The sequence below is a fragment of the Acipenser ruthenus genome, chromosome 21 (assembly GCF_902713425.1).
Source record: "Acipenser ruthenus chromosome 21, fAciRut3.2 maternal haplotype, whole genome shotgun sequence".
Taxonomy (NCBI): Eukaryota; Metazoa; Chordata; class Actinopteri; order Acipenseriformes; family Acipenseridae; genus Acipenser; species Acipenser ruthenus.
The window spans coordinates 27457481-27477983 of record NC_081209.1 but is presented as its reverse complement, the minus strand read 5'-3'; the positions used below and the strand labels follow the sequence as shown (position 1 = coordinate 27477983).

Genomic DNA, 20503 nt, shown 5'->3' with positions numbered 1-20503 from the left:
TTGCAACAGATTGGATTAAATTGCTGAAAAGCATTGATTCTTTGCCTTTAACTGTATACAAGATGAAAATCAACAGATTCATTGGAGTAACCAGTGTCACCGAAATCTGATCTTCTGTCAGCCACACTCTAGAATGATTTTTGGCCTTGCCTGATGCTGAAGACTTGCATTTCATTCTGTGATGATCTGTAGGGCAGATAATGACCATTGCACACTCACTGAACAGCAGACTAACCTTTACCAGAACTGTGCCGAATTCACATGTGTCACAATTGCAAGGGATTGAAGATACATTGAGTTTTAAAACGGGAGCGATCAGGGTGAGGGAATCATTTTGGATCAACTCTTAATCAAAGGGTTTCATCCAAAAATGATGCCAAACAAAAAGATTACAACGTTCAAGTGGAGATTTCCTAACTTCTCCTTTTATAGACTTTCACAATCTTTGTAAGGCTTTGGTCTCTGAAGAGACTCCACTTTAGCTGAATCTCAGTCAGATATAATTAACTGAGAAGCGATGCCAAGTTCCTGGCAATAGGGCCAGCTGAGTAGAATCGGCACCTTGGGTCATATGAGCAATAAAAAAGTTCAGTTTCTCTTTGTTCTAAAGGACCTCACCCTCTTGTCTTTGTTCAGCCACATTGCTGCAGCCTTCCTGCACTATACTCCTGGATACTCTCAGGTCCTGCCAAGACTGGGAGGTTAATACACCAAGCACAAGGCAGGGTGTGTGGAAGTGTGTGCGAGAGAGAGAGGGAGAGAGAGAGAAAGCGAGAGAGAGAGAGAGAGAGAGAGAGAGAGAGAGAGAAAGCAAGAGAGATGGAGATAAATAGTGCAGAGATGTAATTCTCACCCACGCTGCTGGCTCCTGGATTAATAGCACAGCCAGCACGACTCCAGAATACCAAACATCTGTACTGAATGGGGTTTTTCTTTTTGTTTTCCATGTAAAATCTAAAGTGCAAATGCAGTGTGGTTCATATGGGGGCTTGACAGATATCACTCCACTACGTATGTTTCCTGATGGAACATTTCATCCTTACATCAGAGATAGTATACCACAGTCCTAATGTATACCCTTTCTATTATTTCACCAGTTCGGTTCACTCATAACCACAGGACGGTATGTAATACAATTCAACAAGTGCCCATGCTAATTCATCACCTTCATTGAAGTCATCACCGTTTATGTGATGTCATAATGAGATTGTGACATAATGATGGTGGTGGTCCTGCCCCATATTGAGGCCAGCGCAGTACCAAGAAGCAGGTTGGGTGTCTGTGATGTTTGAGCCGTTTCTGTTGATTTTCTCTTGATTGATTTTCTTTTGTCTCCTTGGCGCTATCTAGAAGAGCGATTGCTCTCCCCGAGTCATTAACTGAAATTCAGACTGGCTCATTTCACTTCACATTAATGCACTCTTTATATTATTCTTAATAACTTAAAACACTGACAAGTGAATCACTGCAAATAAAAATGTTTTAGTCCTATTTATTGTGGTTCAGTTTTGGAGAGCTTAGAATCTGGAGAAAGCTCAGTGGTTAGAGTGCTGGGCTGCAGGGTGGAAGGTAGTTGGTTTGAGTGGCTCAGTGATGAGAATGCTGGGCTGCAGTGTGGAATTGAATGGGTTTGAGTGGCTCAGTGATGAGAATGCTGGGCTACAGTGTGGAATTGAATGGGTTTGAGTGGCTCAGTGATGAGAATGCTGGGCTGCAGTGTGGAATTGAATGGGGTTGAATGGCTCAGTGGTTAGGTTGCTGGGCTGGAGTGTGGAATTGAATGGGTTTGAGTGGCTCAGTGATGAGAATGCTGGGCTGCAGTGTGGAATTGAATGGGTTTGAGTGGCTCAGAGATGAGAATGCTGGGCTGCAGTGTGGAATTGAATGGGTTTGAGTGGCTCAGTGATGAGAATGCTGGGCTGCAGTGTGGAATTGAATGGGTTTGAGTGGCTCAGTGATGAGAATGCTGGGCTGCAGTGTGGAATTGAATGGGTTTGAGTGGCTCAGTGATGAGAATGCTGGGCTGCAGTGTGGAATTGAATGGGTTTGAGTGGCTCAGTGATGAGAATGCTGGGCTGCAGTGTGGAATTGAATGGGTTTGAGTGGCTCAGTGATGAGAATGCTGGGCTGCAGTGTGGAATTGAATGGGTTTGAGTGTCTCAGTGATGGGAATGCTGGGCTGCAGTGTGGAATTGAATGGGTTTGAGTGGCTCAGTGATGAGAATGCTGGGCTGCAGTGTGGAATTGAATGGGTTTGAGTGGCTCAGTGTAGGGTGGAAGGTAATGAGTTTTTATTATGTTGTATGATGGACTGCACTGTGAAAATTGACTTATTTAGTGTACTCCCTGTATTGAGTAACTGTAAACCACGCTGATGTCTACATTTTTCTATATAAATTGAGAACACTCTCATTAAATTGCCATGACCTGCTGCCACTGGTCCAGCAGAAATGTGCCGAGATGGAGGCTGATAAGATGAAGTATGAGATATCACAAAAAGAAATCCCCTGAGCCCAGCACACTGATGCCAGGGCAGTGCCTCTGCATGCTTCACCCCAATTAGAGAGGCTGGCTGGAGCCTCACACAAGGGGCTGTAGGTTTTAATGAAGATCAGAGGCGGACACGAGGAGAGTGTCTGTCAGGGAGACCTGCCTAATTACCGGGCTGATGTCTGCAAGCATGATCTTCACAAACAACCAGAGGTATGCATGAGGCCGCGAGAGAATGAAGGCATATTTTCTGTTATAATTCAAAAGCAATTGCAGCCCTAGAACCTCAATGAGTACACTGCCTTTATAGACCCAGCCAATCACCTCAATATGTCCCTTGTCTGTAATGAACTGTTTAACTGTGCGCTGTCAAGAAACAAACAGAGAGCTTGAGTCCCTCCTCATTCACAGGTACTGAAGCCTTCCCTGAGCTTTATCCTCGATTTATTTGCTTGCAGATTTGTTTTAACACTATTGATTCTTGGAAAGGTGTTTTTTGTTATCTTAGGGATGAATGCAAATGTTGACTTTCTCAATAATCCACTGTTTCGAAGAGTCTGTGTTGAAGTGGACTCTGTGAGTAAATTCATTTAAAGAATGTGTTTACAGAGCTTTTTAAAAAATCTGCAACGTGCATGCAAGATTGCTATTCGTTTGCATTCCATCATAAAAAGCCCCCTTTCCCCCTCAAATGATCAGATCAGATATGTTTTCATACAGCAGCCAAGCACCCCGTCTCTGTGATATGTCTCCACCTGCTGGACACATACTGTCATGTCTGGTAGGATGTGCTTTCAATGTTTTTATTCTGATTTTAACATTCTGCTTTTACACAGCGAGCGCTATTTACTACAGTACTCCCAGTACTTCGTTTGCATAATAATTATTGCATAAAAGCTGCTCTCGTGACCCCCTTCCTCAAAAGCAAAAGAGCAGGGATTGATGTTTTCTGTATTTTGCCTCAATAAAACATCCAATCCTATCTATTTCATCCAAGCATTCAGGCTTATGCAATGCCTCCACCTGCTGGACAGAGATAGCAATGTCAAGTGGATATTTCTGTATCGGAAGGGCAGCAATGTTAATGTCAGATTAAAACCAAAAGAAGTGCAAGTTATATATTAAACACGTCTGTATATGCAGTAGTGTATGTTCATTTCAATGTAAACACAATACAGCAGAACAGTTTTCATTAGCTATGTTTCCATCAACAAGACAAACACATTTCTAGCTTTTACTCGCGATTAGTTTGGTTACGATTCCGGAGTTCAACTGTAGAGGGCGCTATATTTCTAAAGCGTGCTTTGTATTTTACGTCATAAAAGGCGTTGTGCCCATTCAGGCATCAGACATTGATGGCAGTTTTGGAGGAGGAAGTTGACTGATCGAGCTATCCAGTTTATCTTGCGTGTAGTTTATGTTTTTATATATACAGTTTTATTTGCAAACAAACGATATATTGCGCGAGAAGAAATGGCGTCTGGCGTTGCTCAACAGAAATCGTAAGTAGTTTATGTTTATAAATGAAACCTTTTAACAACACGCGTGGATTGGTTTACTGCATGGACAACTAACTGGTAGGCCGAATCAAAGTAGATCCGATATTTCTGGATATGTACACTTGCATGCTTTTTACAGTAAAGACTCTGGCAAAAGATGCATTATTTTAATGATTAAATAATCCTGAAAAGAATATACGTGTTAGGATTCAAACAGTAATTTATTTCAAAGTTGATGGATGCGACTAAGGCATTGTTTACGAAATGCTTACCTAGGCCAGCTTTGTCTTGCTCTGCAAAGACAGACGGCGCTCCGTTTTATTTTCCCTCGTTTATTATTTGAGATTGCGTTTTATATATAATGTTGTTTTTTTCTTAAAGAAATACTTTAACTGAACTTTGACAGGACCGTTTACCACCCTCTTTTCAGCCTTTCTCGTTAATTTAAACGCTTTAATTGGTGGCATGGGTGTTTCTCCTTAAAGGTTTTCAGCTCGCTGTGATGTTGAGAATTAGACAAACATTTCATAGTACAGTCTATGCCCTAAATGTAGCGCTTGTAGGTGTTTCGCCTTGATATGTGGTTGTCTTTTCCCCTATGGAGCACAATGTGATAGCCTCATACAGGTATGTGATTTTATATATGTGTGATATATATAATTGAACATTTGAGTTATTCTGACACGCTGTTTCACTTTCTGGAGGACTAAGAAAGTGGTACCTATGAAGTTAATTGGTTCTGCTGATATTATCCTCCTATATTAAAATGTAGAGCCGAGAACAGGTCAATTTGCTTACCACCGTAGTATTTGACCTACTTATTCTACAAACATAGTATTATACTCGCATTGTCTTACACGAAGTGTGTTTGTCACCTCCTCTCCACAGCTGGATACAAATCAAAGGTTTAATAATAACACGATTTGAAATATAATTGCCTTATGTTTGTCTTTTTAGGTGCCATGTTCAATGGGATCAGCCAAGTACTACAGCAAGTATGCTCCAAGGCTTTGCTGGAAGCTTTTCTCATCCAGTCGGTTCCTTGCAGTCTATCAGGACGCATGCTTATTTGTCTAATAACCTGGGGAATTTGGGAACAGCTGTGTCTTTGGACAGAGCATCGTCGACAGCCCCAGTCCCGAATACTTCAGTAGGAGGGCACAGCTCCTCGCAAAGTAGTGCAGTGGAGGCAGCCGCTGCAATGGCAGCCAAGATTAATGCTATGCTGTTGGCCAAGGGGAAACTGAAAACACCACAGACGCTGCCAGAAAAGGTAACGTATGCAAGGATGGACACTTTGAGATGCTGTAATACCTGGTGAGGGGAAAGTACTTGATCAAATGTTCCATCAGACAAAGCAGATGCATAGATTTAGAAACATGTTGCCATAAAAAAAACATTTGTTAGTAGTGCTTTACAGAAAGGGATTCTTATTTGTGGTTGTGTGTCAGACTATAATATACAAGCACAAAATAACTTGCAATGAATTCTTCCTTTTTATACCAGTTTATTGTAATGATAGTGCACATCCAACCGAATAAATCCAGGGAAGAGGTGTTCCTGGTATCTATGAAGTTTTACAGGATCTGCTGATACTACCCCCCTATATTGGAGTGTAGAGTTGAGACCGGTCTTTATACTTTGAAATGTAGTTTGACTTACTTGCTCTACAAACTGCCTGGCATTGTGCAGTGTTTGAATAGTACGGTTTTCAGTTGAATCTGTAATAAATATTTTTTTCAGAACCTACAGGTCGGGACAGTTTTCAACACTGATAACTTGGTTACAGAATTGGACATTAATGATGTTCCAGTGAACTGCAGAAACTTCCTGACAAAGGGACAGACTCAGGATAAAGTAAGTAGATGTAAATAATGAGGTGGCTATTGGGAAAGAATGTGTTTTTTTTTTCTTTTGTCTTGCCATTGTGTAACTAAAGCTCTGTCTCTTTCATGATAGATACACCAGTACAGTGGCGCTACCGTATCAACAAAAGGTTACTACATGACCAGCGCTGAAAAAGCACATGCCAAAGGAACGTATGTATCTTTAACTTCTATAAATATGTTTAATAGCGGTGCATGTATGTCATGTCTAGTTTGCTGTCTTGAAGAATCTGTTCACTTCCCATTTTATTTAAATGTAATTGTTGTTCACTAGATAACTCTAGTGTTTTTATATCCATGCCAGGGGAGACTAATATGCTTTCTTTTGTTTCTAGGGACAGACCTTTGTATTTGCATGTTCAAGGCAAGACACAGGAAGAGGTTAACAGTAAGTTGTTTAATTGTGTTCATAATGGTTAAGCACTTGCTGCACTAGTTAGTGAAAGCAACCTGCTCAAGTGAAAGCTTAGGCTGTACTGCAGCTGCTGGCTCAGTAGTTTCTAGTCTGTTTTGGAAATGGTAAGTCTTCATTGTTCTGTTATATTGCTAGACTACTGTTACAACTCCTGTGTGACACTGGAAAGTGACAAAATGGCTTCTCTGCGAACAGCATGGACCACGTGCTCAGTTTAGTTGAACTTGCTGCTGTGTTCTGATGTCTTTTAGACTTCCTTCACTCCAATGTGTAAAATGTATTGGTGTAACCAGGATTTTTATTTTTTGCAGAGGCAGTGGCCTGCATTAAGGAAATCATTTCAGAGGATGTCTTGAGAACTGCATTAGCGCAGCCACCAGCTGTTGCACCCGCTGTCCCCATCTATAACCAACCAAGCAAGCCTGCTGCACATGTCCACTCTCATACAGGGGTAGGTTTTTAGATTACCGTTGATCCATAGTGGATTTCTTGCTGTACTGCATGACTGTGTTCATACTCAATTATGTGTATATTGTCTAATCTTTGGAGGTTAAAGAAAGTGAAGCTAGCGAAGAATGTGCATCTTTCACTGATACCCACCTCCTAGAGCAATCCAGTAGTGAGAACACCCTGACCTCGAGCAACAGATTTAGGGTTTACTGCTCCTGCTGACACTTAAGTAAAATAACTTGGTGCTAGTTACTTGACTGTGAAAATCACCTATTTCAGTATCTCTAGTTGTATGGGGTTGATATGTTCAGTCATAGGATGAAATTCTGTTAAGGCAGATAGAGCTTAATTTAAGGTAGACTGAACCCACTTAAGGAAAGCCTGTATTTTGATTGTATAAAATTGTGCTTAAAATTAAATAGGCTAAAAATTGTCTCTTCTTTCAGCATTTTGTGCATGCAAAACTCTTTGTAGGTTTGCACCAGACTCTGCCCTCTTTCAACGTTAATGAGAGAATTGAAGGTCCTGGTGGTTCCTACTTGCACCACATCCAGACTGAGACTGGCGCTAGAGTGTTCCTTCGAGGGAAAGGCTCTGGGTATATGGAGCAAGCGTCGAAGCGGGAGTCTTTTGAGCCCTTGTACCTGTACATCAGGTAGGCTGATCTGTTCATAGGAATTCTTTACTGTAACTTTATTGACTTCTATGGATTTAGAATGGGATGTGAAGTTTGTTAAAAATGGGTTTACAGTTTGTTGGACTAGTTGACTTATTTAACTGCCCAGTGTCTGAAATGCATGCTTCAGTGGGGAAAAAATTATACGTTTTAAAATGAAGATTAAAATACTAGTAAACTATTTTGCATGTTAAAACTGCAAACTGTGCAATCTGTATGCACTTTTTTCATGTCTAAAATTGGGTTGTTTTTAAGAAATTGAAACTATGAAAGAATTGGTAGCTTTCACTGATCCCCAACTCCTAGAGTAATAGTCCTGAGAACAGCCTGCTGTCTAGTGAAAGCTTGGGGTGTACTGCAGTTAAGACAAGCCTCCATGAAAGAAGTTAATAGTCACAATGACCTGGAATTCATTTATTTTTGTTTCTTTAGCCATCCAACAGCAGTAGGTTTGGAAGCAGCAAAGAAGCTCTGTGAAAGCTTGTTAGAAACGGTAAGTTTTACATTTATTTAATATTTAGAAGAAAATGAAATGGAAGTGACAGTAATGCTTCCTAAATGTTCTGTAGCTATTGGAGGTTAAAGAAAGTGAAGCTGGCAAAGAATCAGCATCTTTCACTGATACCCACCTCCTAGAGTAATCCAGTAGTGAGAACAGCCTGCCCTCGAGCAATGGGTTGGGGTGGACTGCACCTGCTGACATTATCCAACTGCTATATATTCCAAAATTTATTGGCTGCATTTTTTACTGCTGGAGATCCATATTCCTGCTGGGAAATATAATGTTGGCCAGCATCCATACATATGTTTCACTACAAACAGTGCATACTGTGAATGTGGGTCCTAGAGATCTTACTGATGGCTCTAATTTTATGTTTACAGCCATAGCTGAGGATGAGTGTGAAATTACATGCTTGTTTTGTTATTCTAATAGGTGCGGTCAGAACATTCCAGACTGCTTTCGATGTATACTGCAGGAGGATCATCACAAGGTAAACTTTGTAATGTTATTGCTGGAGAAAAACCCTAAATTCAAAGAGATGCGTTAATTCTGTTTCAATATACCTACATATGTCAGAGTGTTGCAGGAGAGCTTTGGACAACATTATTGACTGCTTTTTACTTTGTGTGTTTCTGTGGGGGTTTATTCATTATTTTTAATAATGAAAGTTTTTATACTTGTATTTCAGCTTACCCATCTTCCCTTGGATACCCTCCTAGTAACAGTTATTGTAGCCAGTCATCCTGGTATAATTACTCATCCACTGGTTACATGGGAGACTCTTCTGCATATCCAGCATCCAGTGGTTATTGGAGTAGTTCAAATGGTGCGCACAGTCACTCTAACATTTCATCAACCCCTCAATCTTCTCAGGCAATGGTTCAGTATCCAGTATGTCCAAGGAAGCAACCTTCTTATCTAACGCAGGTAGATTTCAGTATTTCTTTTAATGAATGGTCCAGATTATTAAATGCAGTCTTCACACTTCAAACATCTTGTGAATCATTAAGGGCAATGATTTGAAACGTCCTGGCATGGTGTTCTGCATATACAACGTTCCACTAACCCAGATTCATTATGAAATAACTATGGACCAGTGTGGACTTGTGCAAATAGTCTTGCTTTACAAATGTGTTTTTGTATTTTAGAATGTGAAAGGAAGGTCAAATAAATGCCTGTTCTTCATTGTCTGTCTAGGACACTCCAGCTAGTTACTGCCTCTCTTCAGATGTGTCCTCTTCCAGCCCACCACGACCAAGCAGTCCAAAAAGACATTTCTCTGACAAAACCAACGAAACAACTTCTGGATACCAGGTTGAGAAGCTTTACATTTTATATGGATTTCTGTTTCTAATGGTGTCGTCTTTTGTAGTATCAATTTAACCTGTGTAATTTTTGCTCTTAGCATGGGCCCATTCACCCCAATAATTTCACTTCAGACAGTACCGTGAAGTCAGAAAAGATGTCCTCTACCAGAAAGAATGGAGACGGCAAAGAATTAGAAAGGTTTGTAGTTGTGACACGAAGCTCATTGTTTTACATGTTGTTTGAATTAACTAGATGTGTACTGATGGTGCATATAGAGCATGCAGTGGATCAGATCCTTAATGGCCACACTGTCTGAGTACCAGTTGGCCTTGCAATTGTTGTGCAAGACCAGTGTGTTTTTTATTAAGAATGAAAATTTGGGTGGTTTTTAGGATTTAATGGATCAAAGTTGTTCTCTTGTTCCTGTGCAGGTTGTTGATGCCCCCACCCCCTCCACCAACTACTGGAACAACACGCAAAAGGCAAAGGACACAGGGCAATTCCAAGGCTACGCTTGGTATGCATTTCTACAATCAAACACATTTATTTATTTTTTTTCCCCCTCAAAGTTAATGGCTTTGTAACTGTTATCAATGAGAAATTAAACTTTTCAGATAACTGGAGAACAAGCCTCCACTGGAAACTAACCCTTGTTTTCTTTGTACATGTTTCTCTTTCCCCTTTGTGTTCTCTTCACATGTTCTTCTTCTGGACCTGCCTGTCATGGATGTGTGGTGATATTTCATATTCCATGAATGACTGCTGGCTGTGGATTGAACACTTTCTGCGACTAATGTGCTGTTTGGGGCACCCGTATGGTCTTTTCTTTCTGTTTTGCTTTTTACAGGTAGCAGAGATCCAGCTGCTTTCATGAAGAAGCAGAAAACTGGTGAGGATGACAGTGGGTTAGTCCCTTATAGTGGGGACTCTTCTGATGAAGAGGAAGATCGGTTTCTTGGCAGTAAGATGCCTTTCCAGTAAATTACTACTCTTCAAGATGCAGATGTTGGAAGATAGTTTTACACTAATAGTGAGGCATGGCTCTTAATACAAGGAATAAGTAAATCAACTTAATTTCAGTTTTTTCTTTCAACACTTGTCTTAATTCTTTGTCCCTTTTTGTGCTGTGGCTTTCAGTGAAACAGTATCCTTACATGAAATAACTAAGCTTGTTCCTATGGAATATTGTAATAAAATATTTAATAATTTGTGTGTTTTTTAATTATTTTTTTTGTAGTACATGCTGTTAAAATAATCTAATTTGGGTTTTCAAAAGGTTTACAAATTGTAAAAGCTTAGGATTAGGACACTGGAGGTAGCCTTTACCTGGCTTTGAGCTGCCAGGATAAAACATTGGTTGCAATGTAGAATGCATATCAAATTTGTGGCTTACAGTAAAGCATTTCTGTGATGGCGGATGAATGCTTTTATTCTTTTACAAATACAGTAAATCAAAAATCCTGTCACATTCTTGACTACAGATGTTTTTCAAAGGCATTTGAAAGCTGAAATCATGTTCATGGGGAAATAATAAATTACAAAGGGGCAAACATCTTACATTGCAAGTTATAAAGTTGCTGCATTAAAGTAAGCTACTGTGATAAAGTAGGCATTTATGCCATAAGTATTAGCCTGCTATGTTCACCATATTACATCATACAAGACTGGCTAGAGCATTTTGGAAATTTGAAATAGTCAGCTAGTATTACAAATATCATGTTTAAATGCATCGCTCTACACTAAGACTGTTCATGAGAATGTAATGTATTCAGGAGCTTCAATGCCGTTGTGCACAGTCAGAGCTCCAGGCTTCTCTAATGCAAAACAAGGGTGTACATAGTGCAGAAAGTGACACTTGTATGTGTAGATATGCTGTGAAAGATCTGTGTTAAAAAACGCAAGTTTCCCTGTTTCGTAGTCTAGAGACACTCCAATGCGCTTCGGGTGCATTGTAATTCGGATATCTGGAGTTGATCCATTGTGCAAAAATTCATATTTGTGCCTGGAGCAGAAAAAAATTAATAAATAAAACAATATATACATACAATGGAGATATATACATATATTTTAAATAAGTGGTAATATTGATCATTGTGTGCTTTCCCAACTGATGTCACAAAGCAGGATCCAGGAAGCTGGCCTGTCAGGTATTTCTAGTTTTAGTAAAGTAACCATTTAGACTAATTTCGCAGCATGTCATTTGGTATGGTATCTAGTTTATTCACTCTATATGAATAGGCCCATATATTTACCAGTTTAATGGTCTGTGGCAGTCTTGTTGCTTGAAGCTTACCTTGACGGTGTCATGACGTGCCTCATGCACCAGGAGGTGTTGTTTGCACCAAGGTATCCATTTCTCTGTGTGTCTTCGTACGCCACGCCGATCCGGTATTCTGTGTGTTCTTCCACTTCTACTTCCCAGTAATGCTTTCCTCTAATTGGTATTAGCTCTCCCATTATGGCAACACATCTGCAAAAATAAAGAAGAAAAAAAAAAGTTTCCAGGAAGACTTGTCATATATCCCTGGCCTCTAATTAAAATCAAGCTAACAAAGGCTGTATTCTCGCACCTCGTTGATTAATGTGTATTCCAGCTACTGTCAATGGTCATGTAATTTGTCTTAACGCACTGTTATGTATGTGTTTACTTGTGTTACTGAAATAGCTTTTTTTTTTTTTTTTTTTACAGTTATATTAAACAATTCGTGTGGGTGGGGTAGTAAAATAGGTCACTTGTCTTGCGGTCCTACAGCCAGTGCCGTTGTCATGAGCACTAAATTCACCAAAATTAGAAAAATAAAGAAGAAACTATATACTGTCTGAGATCTGTAATGATCATTCCCTTTGAGCTAGCCTACCTGGAGAAGGTGTTATCACTGAAGGTTATGTCATTTAATTCTGTATATTCATCCCCATAGAACATGGTGAATCCATCCTCTGAAATGGCAAGGGAGGGGTGTGCCGTGTCCTCATTCAGACGAAAGAAAGTGCCTGTGATTTGAAGTTACAAAAGACAAGAGTCTATAAGATGGGGATTTGTACCTGCAAACGACGGCCAAAAATGAAATATTTAGGGTATTTTGAGAACGCAGCAAACTAAATGCTAGCTTATTGTTTCCTGGATGGTGTGTTAGAACAAGCCTCTTTAACCAATCGGGCTGTCAAGCAATCTTTCCAAACCTTTCTTCTCCTAGTCCCAGCGTGCACCATGCAATAAGCTGTGTTTGAAATAAACACCAGCCAGTTTATTGATTGTATCAGATCATTAGAAGCAGACAGCAGCCAAAAGACTACCAAGGGGCAACCAACCAAGGGAGGAAAGTGCATAGCATTGGGCTTTTGTAATGCATATTGCAGATCAATTTTATATACAGAAGTACAGTATTTGGTGAAGAGTAAAGCAAGAAGAAAAAAAAAACATCACCTGTTGTATAAATGATGACAGGGTCACTTCTTTCACTGGGTCCGCCTATATTAACAGCTCTTACATAGATTAGGTAGCTCCGTCCTGACAGCAACTGAATTACTGATTCATATGTAGGGATTCCAACTATTGATCTGAAAGATTGGAAAATGAATTGCTTATGTGCCAAACATGAAGAAAAAAATAACAAGTAAACATAATGACTGGTGGAGCCATGCTGGACCAGCTCTAAAAATAGCATTGCTGCATCAACACGCAATCTGATATTACAGCTATGCTCTCAATGCATTCCACCACACATAGGAACTAAAAATGAGCTCCAAAAACACCTTGAAGCACGGTGGATAGCAGCTCAGCAGGAGAGGGGTTTCACTAGAATATTTCACTTAAAGGAGCACACATTTCAAACAACGCTGCTGCTTCCTGCTGGTACAGAACGACTTCCTGTAGTCTGGGTGCAGTCAGACCATGTTTTTTGGTACCAACAAGAAGCGCTAATATTGACATACTGTATCTGAAAAATCAGGATCCAGAACTGAAGTTTAAAAAAAACCAAAGAATTAAAATATCTTTGGCACAATTAAGTCATAATTTGCATTCTTTTAAAGGTAAGAAACTACATTTTGTCTTGGTTGTGACTCAGGATGATTACTGTATATACCCCAGTTCCAGTAACAACTCTGCCTGGCATTATTTGCGACAGAGTGGAGTATTCTTGTTATTAAAAAAGCAGCTGCCTGTATTTTATTGCATGTCCGCTCACCGGATTGTTTCTTTATTGCTTTTGTAGTACTTTTAATACGTACTCTGTGACAGCGGTCTCGCTCCTCTCTCTGCTTATTTCACAGAGTTCCACTGTGTAAGAGTCCACTGGGTTTGTGTTACCCGACTCCCAGCGAATTAATGCTGCGTTCGGACAGCTTCTGCACAGTTTCTTCTTGATAACCGGAGGTGACGGCACTAGAGAGGAACACAAGCACACCAGCCATAACAAAAAATATGAACAATTAAAAGTTCTAAGATTAATTTACTAAGGGGATTTCTTTGAGGACAGCGCAGTAAACCCACTATTTTCATGACATGGTAAAAAATACAAAACCAACGTAATGCAAGCTCTTACATTGTTGAGAGCTGGATTAAAAAAACAATGTAACCTGTGAAGCACTGAACTATGTTAAAAAGACACATACCAGTCATGTAGACTGCTCGTTCACTGGCAGGGCTGATGCCAGTGGTGTTCAATGCGGTCACCCAGAACTCGTACTGTGTATTCGGTACTAAATTCAACACCGTGCAGTACGTTTCTTTCACCTTAACCATCGATGCTGGGAACAAATGCAAAGGTTCAAGTCACATCACATTTTTAACAGTTATTTATATATTTATTATATACAGATTGGCTTTGCAAAGTCACAGGAGAAGAAGCACAATTCCATCGAATACTATTTCAGTATATCACAACAATAATGCCCTCCTTCCCCATGGCTTCCCTATGGTCAGCCTCTGCACTTATCTGCCTTGAAAGGCCAATTAATGCAGTAATGTTGTCTAGTCTAAGCTTTAGTGAATAATCTATGAGTTTCCCGACTGAAGATCTGTTCTTTACAGCTAACCCGTACAGTCTGTAGGATTGTAGAGAGGATCTGGGGTGAAAAAAAGAAATGCAAGTGTTACCATCCTGTTCTTCATTCTCATCTGCTGTGGTGCCTTCCAGCACGGGTTTGTAATACAACTCATAGTACTCTACAGTGTCGTCCGAGAACAAGCTCCAGCACACCCGCACTGAAGTACTGGTGGACGAATTTGGAGTCTGGGGGTTTATCACTGGAGCAGATGGGGCTGTAAAGTGACAGAAAACGTTTTTAATTAACCATGTGTGGCACCTTTTATTAACAATAAGCACGGTCGTTTTTCTTTGTGTAACCCAATTAGCTGCTCGAACTCTGCTAGAATACATGGCATGGAATATTAGCACATTGGCAACTGGTAACATCAAGACACTTTGCATTGAAGTGTGGTGTATAATACTGAAATGTTTTCATAACGTATTGGAAAATGAGTTTGTTGACCAGGTGATGCTTTTGCAGCTGAGGTTACTCAAGAAACGATTTCATTCTGCCCAGGGGCTATCTGTGTTCTTACAAGGGACCGTCTGTTCTAGTTCACGACAATAAGATTTCTGGTGTTCTTATGTACATATCTCTTTAAGAAAGCATGCATGACTTTAACAAAGTGCAATGCTCATATCTATACCATCAATATGAAATATGAATGGTGTTTCTGAGCAATCCCTGATATGAAATTCTAATTACTTTAATGAATTTACCCAGAAATGCTGGCAAATTGTTATGAAGGGCATAACTAATGAAAAAAAGATTGAATCGAAGGAACCGATATGAAGCTTTAATCTTTCAGAGGAGCTCTGAATGATACGTCTTCTGAAGGCTTGTCACATTAAACATTGCATTGCAGTTCATTTCTTGCTGAATGGAGGTAGAACATCTCTGGCATTGATTTTCTACAAAAGCTGCCAGCTTGGCTGTTTTTATCTTGCTGTGCTTGCTGCTGGAGGAATAACAATGTGACTCTTCACTCTTAACACTAGAGGAATGTTTACCAAGTCATAAGAGGTCAAGGCCGTTTCTCCCACAGCGTCAGATTCACAAACACCCTGACAGCAGACAAAGCAGAGGGGCTGGTAACTCATTATTGTTCAAATTACTTCACACCTGACTTCAGCTTTAGCAATTACAGGGATATACATTTCGAATTTGTCAAATGAACTGCAATGTTAGGCTGGTGTGACTAGTTCATGAAAGTCACCAGATTCTTGTTGTAGCTAATACTGTGGAAAGTGCAAAGCTGTAGAAACATATTTTCAAAGCGTTTTCTTTAGCCATTAATTGAACTCCTTTTTTTAAAAAACAAGAAAAACATAATGTTAAGGGTTAGAAAATGAGAAGCTAACGTTTAAGTGAAGTCGGATTATGTTACTCAGCTGTTTGATTCTAGTTTGTAAAATGACCAGAGTTTTATAACTCTATAAATAGGAATAAATGAATAAAGACTGCTTTGAACATATGACCCGCACTGACTTCAATTGAACCCAGTAGGTCTTTGGGCAGACATGATGTGCATAATAGTGCTTCTGATCTGAAGAAAAAATAGTCCATAGAGTTAATCATTCTACCAGGTGAAGGTAAATTAAAGCTAACCTGGAACGATGTTAATGGAATCCATCATCTGCCTGACATCAGAAAAATCAATAGCATCGTTTTCAAACTCCAAGGATGCTGATAACTTGAGGTCTGGATCAGAGGCAGTGTATTCTTCTATCCTGTTATTTTTTAAATATACAATTGTTAGACCTGTATAGTATAGAATACAATTTGATAGCTACAAGCTAGCACAACACAAGTGCACTGCACACCATGCAAAGCCAGCGATTCAGGCTATAGTGTAAAATCAATTCACACACACACTCCTAACCAAGTAAAAAGCTCATTAAAAAGATCAGTACCTATGGTTGTCACATAAAGCGCAACGTTAATTTTTAAGAGACACACACACACGTAAATGTTAATGCTTTTATCAGTCTTTACTGCAGAGTGTTTGAAGTTATGGATGAATTATGCTGGCAGGACAACTCTCATCTTAGTAACAGAATCAAACAGCCCTTTGATCTAGTCAACTTACATGCACTATCGAATTTCTTATGAGGGTTTCTGAAGGCCCTTTCTTGTTATGCTTGTCTGTTTCCATCAGTAACATGCAGGGAGCTGTATGGGTGCCTTCTCATTTCATGTCTGTGTTATGTTATGATGTTAATAGTAATAAGAGCCTGAAGTAAACTGCACAGAAAAGAATGAATGTCCTTCTGTTACCTCTCCACAGTGGGTACAGCAACCTGTAAACAGAAAAGCAAACTAACTGGTTATATTATTACTGGGAGCAGTGCAACTTTCAGTCCTGGTGGGACCTCAAGGTCTTGCTTTATCTTGGCGCTGCTGTATGTTAACATATAGAGTATGCCCCTGGAAATCACGTTGGAACCTCGTGGGCTCTAGTGTATAAATATGTGTCCTGTTCTCATGTATACTCAATAAAGGAGTTCCTTCTTCAGCTCGACAAAAATAATTCAGCACTGAAAGGGTTAAGTAAATATCAATTACATTTTACTGTTAAGCGAATGCAAAAACAAAAAGGGGCCCAAGTCGGAGGTCTTATTTCTTATTGGTGCATGTCCAGTAGGTCATGCTCCTATGTTTTGGGCATCTCCGATGTCACATCAGCAACCCGTTCCTAGTTGGCTTAACTGTTTGGCTCAGTGGCATGTCTACAAACTTTGACATTTACCCATCATCCACACACAAGCACCCAGCCTTGAGTTAGGCCTCCCGGATGTCCTAAGTTTGAAGCAAGCACCAATTGAGCTGCACTGTGACTAATAAGCTTCTAGAATTGTGATTTATAATACTGTAGACACTTATAAAAGATGTTCTTTGGACTGTAATACTTACAAACCACGTGGAATTTGAACGCTGAAGACACAGCTACGATAACTAAGTTCAGTTCATCCACAGATTTGAATAAGAACAAATGCTTCAATCATCATTTAAGTTACTGCCTGTTATTATTATTATACAAAGTGGAATACACATTTTTCAACAGCAATATTAGTTCTAGACCTGAAGGAAGGCAAGTTTGTCTTCATTTCTGCAGATCTCCTGAGCAGCTTCTATCAAATCCTTTGAAATATCCAGGGTTTTCCCACAGTTCACTAGCTGGCTATACAACTTCTCCAGTTTCTGTTTCTTCTCGTCCTCCAGCCCCGAGGTCTTTTCCTCGTATCTCTGGGTGAGTGTTTGAATGACTTCGTTATAATGCTGCTCCAAGTTCTGTTCTTGTCTCCCAAAATTTTCCTGAAGGAGTATAAGAGTTTCATATAATTCACCAAGCACAGCCAAGACTAGGGCTTCAGTTAACTAACACCATAGCTACTACGAAATACAGCACATTTCAATGAAACCTAGAAATGCATAATACTTAATAACATGCATTCTAGAAATACTAAAAGTAAATAAATACAATTAGTATCTTGCATACAGAAAGTAAAGTAAAAGAATATTGCAATCTGTTATTACCTCAACAGTGATGAAAATCTCCTCCAAATGGCTTGCAAAATTTTCCATTTGAGCTATCTGTTCTTCTAACTTGCACATAGTTTTATGAATTTCAACCTAAAAAAAATGAAGAGGACAAAAATTGTATACAACACAGCCTTAATAGTTTACACTACTCTCCATCAGTACTGTGACACAAAAATAAATATTGGTCTAATTTTAGTTTCGTCCAAGTTTCATTTTAGTCCTTCTGAGCAATCTGTGTCCAAATACTGGAACAATAAATAAAACCTCACCTTAGTGTCTTCTGCGGCGATTGACAGTTTAGTGACTTGATGATCCTTGTGAGAGCCGAACACCTTGTCAAAGGCTCTGATTGCGATTTTACACTCCATGCAGAATACATCTGGGACTTCATCCTCTCCACCTGCCTGTGCTCCTGGCTGCCCCTCCTCTAGGTCATGTGTGTGCTCGCTCGCTCTGAACCCGTCTTCAGGGTTGTCCATATCCATGGTAAGATCTTCTTGGGTTTTTGCAGAGAAGCCGACAAACTCCCCAATCTGAGTATCTCCACGGGAGGCCTTCATAGCCTGTGAACCCTCCTCCTCCCACTCCTCCTCCTCGAAAGCCTCTTCACTATATTGTCTTTGTCCAACATACTGCTCGTGTGATTGGGGCTCATCCCCCTCTGAGGGATAGCAAGGCTTGTGATGTTCCATCAAACCTCCTTCGTCGACTGCAGGCGTTTTATGAATGCTGTCTCTCTTCTCCCCAGCACCCCCCTCCTTGGGTTCACCCTTGACAGGCTCTTCACCCCAAGTCTTGATGTCTTGGACGGCAGGCTCCTGTTTCTGCGTGACCATCACAAAGGGTTCCTGGGTTTGAAACCCCATTTCCATGTCCTCCTTGTCGTCCCAGATCCCGTACTGCCTTGCCATCTCGCTCACTTCGGCCGTGTAAAGGTCATACTCCTCCTCCTCCGTTCTCGGACGGCTTTCGTTGGAATCCTCCATCGCTGTAAACTGCTCGTCCTCTGTCCTGCTGGAAGACAGCTCCTCGGTGAAGATATCCAGCCTTTCCCGTGACTCGTAGAGGTCCATGTTGTAGAAGCTGAGCCCTTCAGGCCCTATGTCTAGGTGTGCTGTGGGAACCTGTGCTTCTGCAGAGGCCTTACTCAGGGTCCCCTCGTCTGTGCTGAACAAATACTCTTTGGTGGTCTCATCCAGCATCGCTGGGGAGGAACTGGGAGGGATGGCTTCCACATCTTCGTTTGACATGATGATAAATACCCCAGATCAGGAGCGATGTTAACACAAGTAGGTTTTTTTTTTTTTTTCCTCAGTCCTGATTGAGTCCTGAATAGAAAATGTTGTTTTAAATGAATACACTTGCACGCACAGCAGAGGGAAGTACAGTATAGAGAGGACAACCAACCGTTCAAAGCTGGTAACGCAAAAATAAAATCTATGTGTCAGGGAAGGTCAACATGAACCCAAACATTAAATCTACCTGCCAGGCCAGGATCAGTTCCAGTATTTAAAATTAGTTTAAATATATAAAACTACTTATTCAGTTATAAAGTAAATGACACTCTGCAAAACACTGTACTGCACACACTATTACAATTTTACCCACAAAACGTTCTCTGCAATTTTACTGTTATTTTGGGTTGCAACTTGCATGCTAAGAGGATATAAATATCATGATACTATTGTATATACATGACAATATGCTATTTTACAATGAAGGAAATGAAGACTCACAGACCCATTATTTGTAACCATTAAATTAGAAATTAGTCTTTGAGTTTTCTTTAGCTCTAGGGTTCTTTATCTTCAAAGGAAACATTTGCAGTCATGTACAATTACATCAAATGGTTTTCAACAATGTTCCTGTTTAGATAAATCACCCTTTAAAGTTTAGACCATATATAATAATTAATATCTAACAGGTATTATATATATATATATATATATATATATATATATATATATATATATATATATATATATATATATATATATAAGAAACTTCACTTTACCTTATAATGAAGACGCTGGTTTTGCAGCCAGTCCCCTGAACATTTACAGCCAGCACAGTTGAAAGGATATTTAAAGTAAATTTAGCCCGAGACCTCCCCTCTTCTGGAAATCCTGATGTGGCAGCAGTAAATGACAGCTGCTGACAAATATAGCGAGGCAGCGCTCGCTGCACCCTTCTCAGGTGTCACTGGCGATGACGTCTGGTGGAAAAGTATTGGAAACAAAGGTTTACAAAGTAATAGAAGAAATGCTGGTGCCGAAATCACACAGAGATAGGAGCACAGAAAATTCTGTCTAGTACCGATCCTGAGAGCGTTCCAGCTATTTATTAAGCAAGATAAACAGATAAAATAAACAGCTGGGGATCTAAAAGCGGCCACTGCTTTTATGATCTATTATTGTTCCATTTTAATACTACTACTACTAATAATAATAACCTTATTGTTTGTACCCGAATGATACGTTCTTTTGTTTTACCTGATTGTATAATAACAGTGAATTTTTAAATAGATGGTATGTTTTTTACAACCTATTTTGTGCCAGTGAACTGATTTTTTTTTTTTTTTAAGCTTGTCATGTGCAGTGTAATTTGACTGGTATCTTGTAGTTATGCAGACAGGTGTTTCAGTCCTGCTTTTAACAATGTGCCTGCACTAAAAACCTACAGAAAACAACTATTCTACATGAT

The 20503-nt window shown here is 39.8% G+C and overlaps 2 protein-coding genes and 1 non-coding gene across 4 annotated transcripts; 2 read left to right on the top strand and 1 right to left on the bottom strand.

Moving 5' to 3' along the window:
* The first annotated feature begins 3842 nt into the window (after positions 1 to 3842).
* On the top strand, positions 3843 to 10434 carry LOC117427796 (KH homology domain-containing protein 4-like). Of its 2 annotated transcripts, XM_034046103.3 has the most exons (14): positions 3843 to 3992; positions 4947 to 5262; positions 5733 to 5846; positions 5949 to 6028; positions 6211 to 6263; positions 6602 to 6741; positions 7187 to 7395; positions 7849 to 7909; positions 8351 to 8408; positions 8607 to 8845; positions 9116 to 9232; positions 9324 to 9424; positions 9658 to 9743; positions 10074 to 10434. In XM_034046103.3, the coding sequence occupies exons 1-14, from the start codon at positions 3964 to 3966 to the stop codon at positions 10205 to 10207; spliced, it is 1737 nt and encodes a 578-aa protein (XP_033901994.3). In that variant the 5' UTR covers positions 3843 to 3963; the 3' UTR covers positions 10208 to 10434. The 2 variants fall into 2 exon arrangements, 1 of the variants encoding a protein (XP_033901994.3); XR_004548237.3 differs by lacking the exon at positions 10074 to 10434 and having other exon boundaries at positions 9358 to 9424.
* LOC117428601 (small Cajal body-specific RNA 15) lies at positions 4688 to 4824 on the top strand. Its single transcript, XR_004548351.2, has one exon. It is a non-coding gene; the product is annotated as a small Cajal body-specific RNA 15 (non-coding RNA).
* Positions 10435 to 10637: 203 nt separating the features above from the next.
* Positions 10638 to 20010, bottom strand: LOC117429682 (fibronectin type III and SPRY domain-containing protein 2-like). Its single transcript, XM_058995367.1, has 13 exons — positions 19815 to 20010; positions 18070 to 19128; positions 17795 to 17890; positions 17339 to 17572; positions 16535 to 16557; positions 15866 to 15987; positions 14325 to 14489; positions 13841 to 13975; positions 13457 to 13610; positions 12651 to 12784; positions 12085 to 12217; positions 11520 to 11696; positions 10638 to 11228 (listed from the first exon to the last, which is right to left on the bottom strand). Exons 2-13 carry the CDS (start codon positions 19048 to 19050, stop codon positions 10976 to 10978), a joined length of 2607 nt encoding a protein of 868 aa, XP_058851350.1. The 5' UTR covers positions 19051 to 19128; positions 19815 to 20010; the 3' UTR covers positions 10638 to 10975.
* Positions 20011 to 20503: the final 493 nt, after the last annotated feature.

Coding starts and splice junctions, on each gene's coding strand:
- LOC117427796 (XM_034046103.3), top strand. CDS start 3,964: ATGGCGTCTGGCGTTGCTCAACAGAAATC. Junction 8,409..8,606: donor TGCAGGAGGATCATCACAAG/GTAAACTTTGTA, acceptor CTTGTATTTCAG/CTTACCCATCTTCCCTTGGA. Junction 9,425..9,657: donor GACGGCAAAGAATTAGAAAG/GTTTGTAGTTGT, acceptor GTTCCTGTGCAG/GTTGTTGATGCCCCCACCCC.
- LOC117429682 (XM_058995367.1), bottom strand. CDS start 19,050: ATGTCAAACGAAGATGTGGAAGCCATCCCTCCCAGTTCCTCCCCAGCG. Junction 14,490..15,865: donor TTCCATTAACATCGTTCCAG/GTTAGCTTTAAT, acceptor GTCACTTTACAG/CCCCATCTGCTCCAGTGATA. Junction 12,785..13,456: donor AGCGAGACCGCTGTCACAGA/GTACGTATTAAA, acceptor CCAATCTTTCAG/ATCAATAGTTGGAATCCCTA.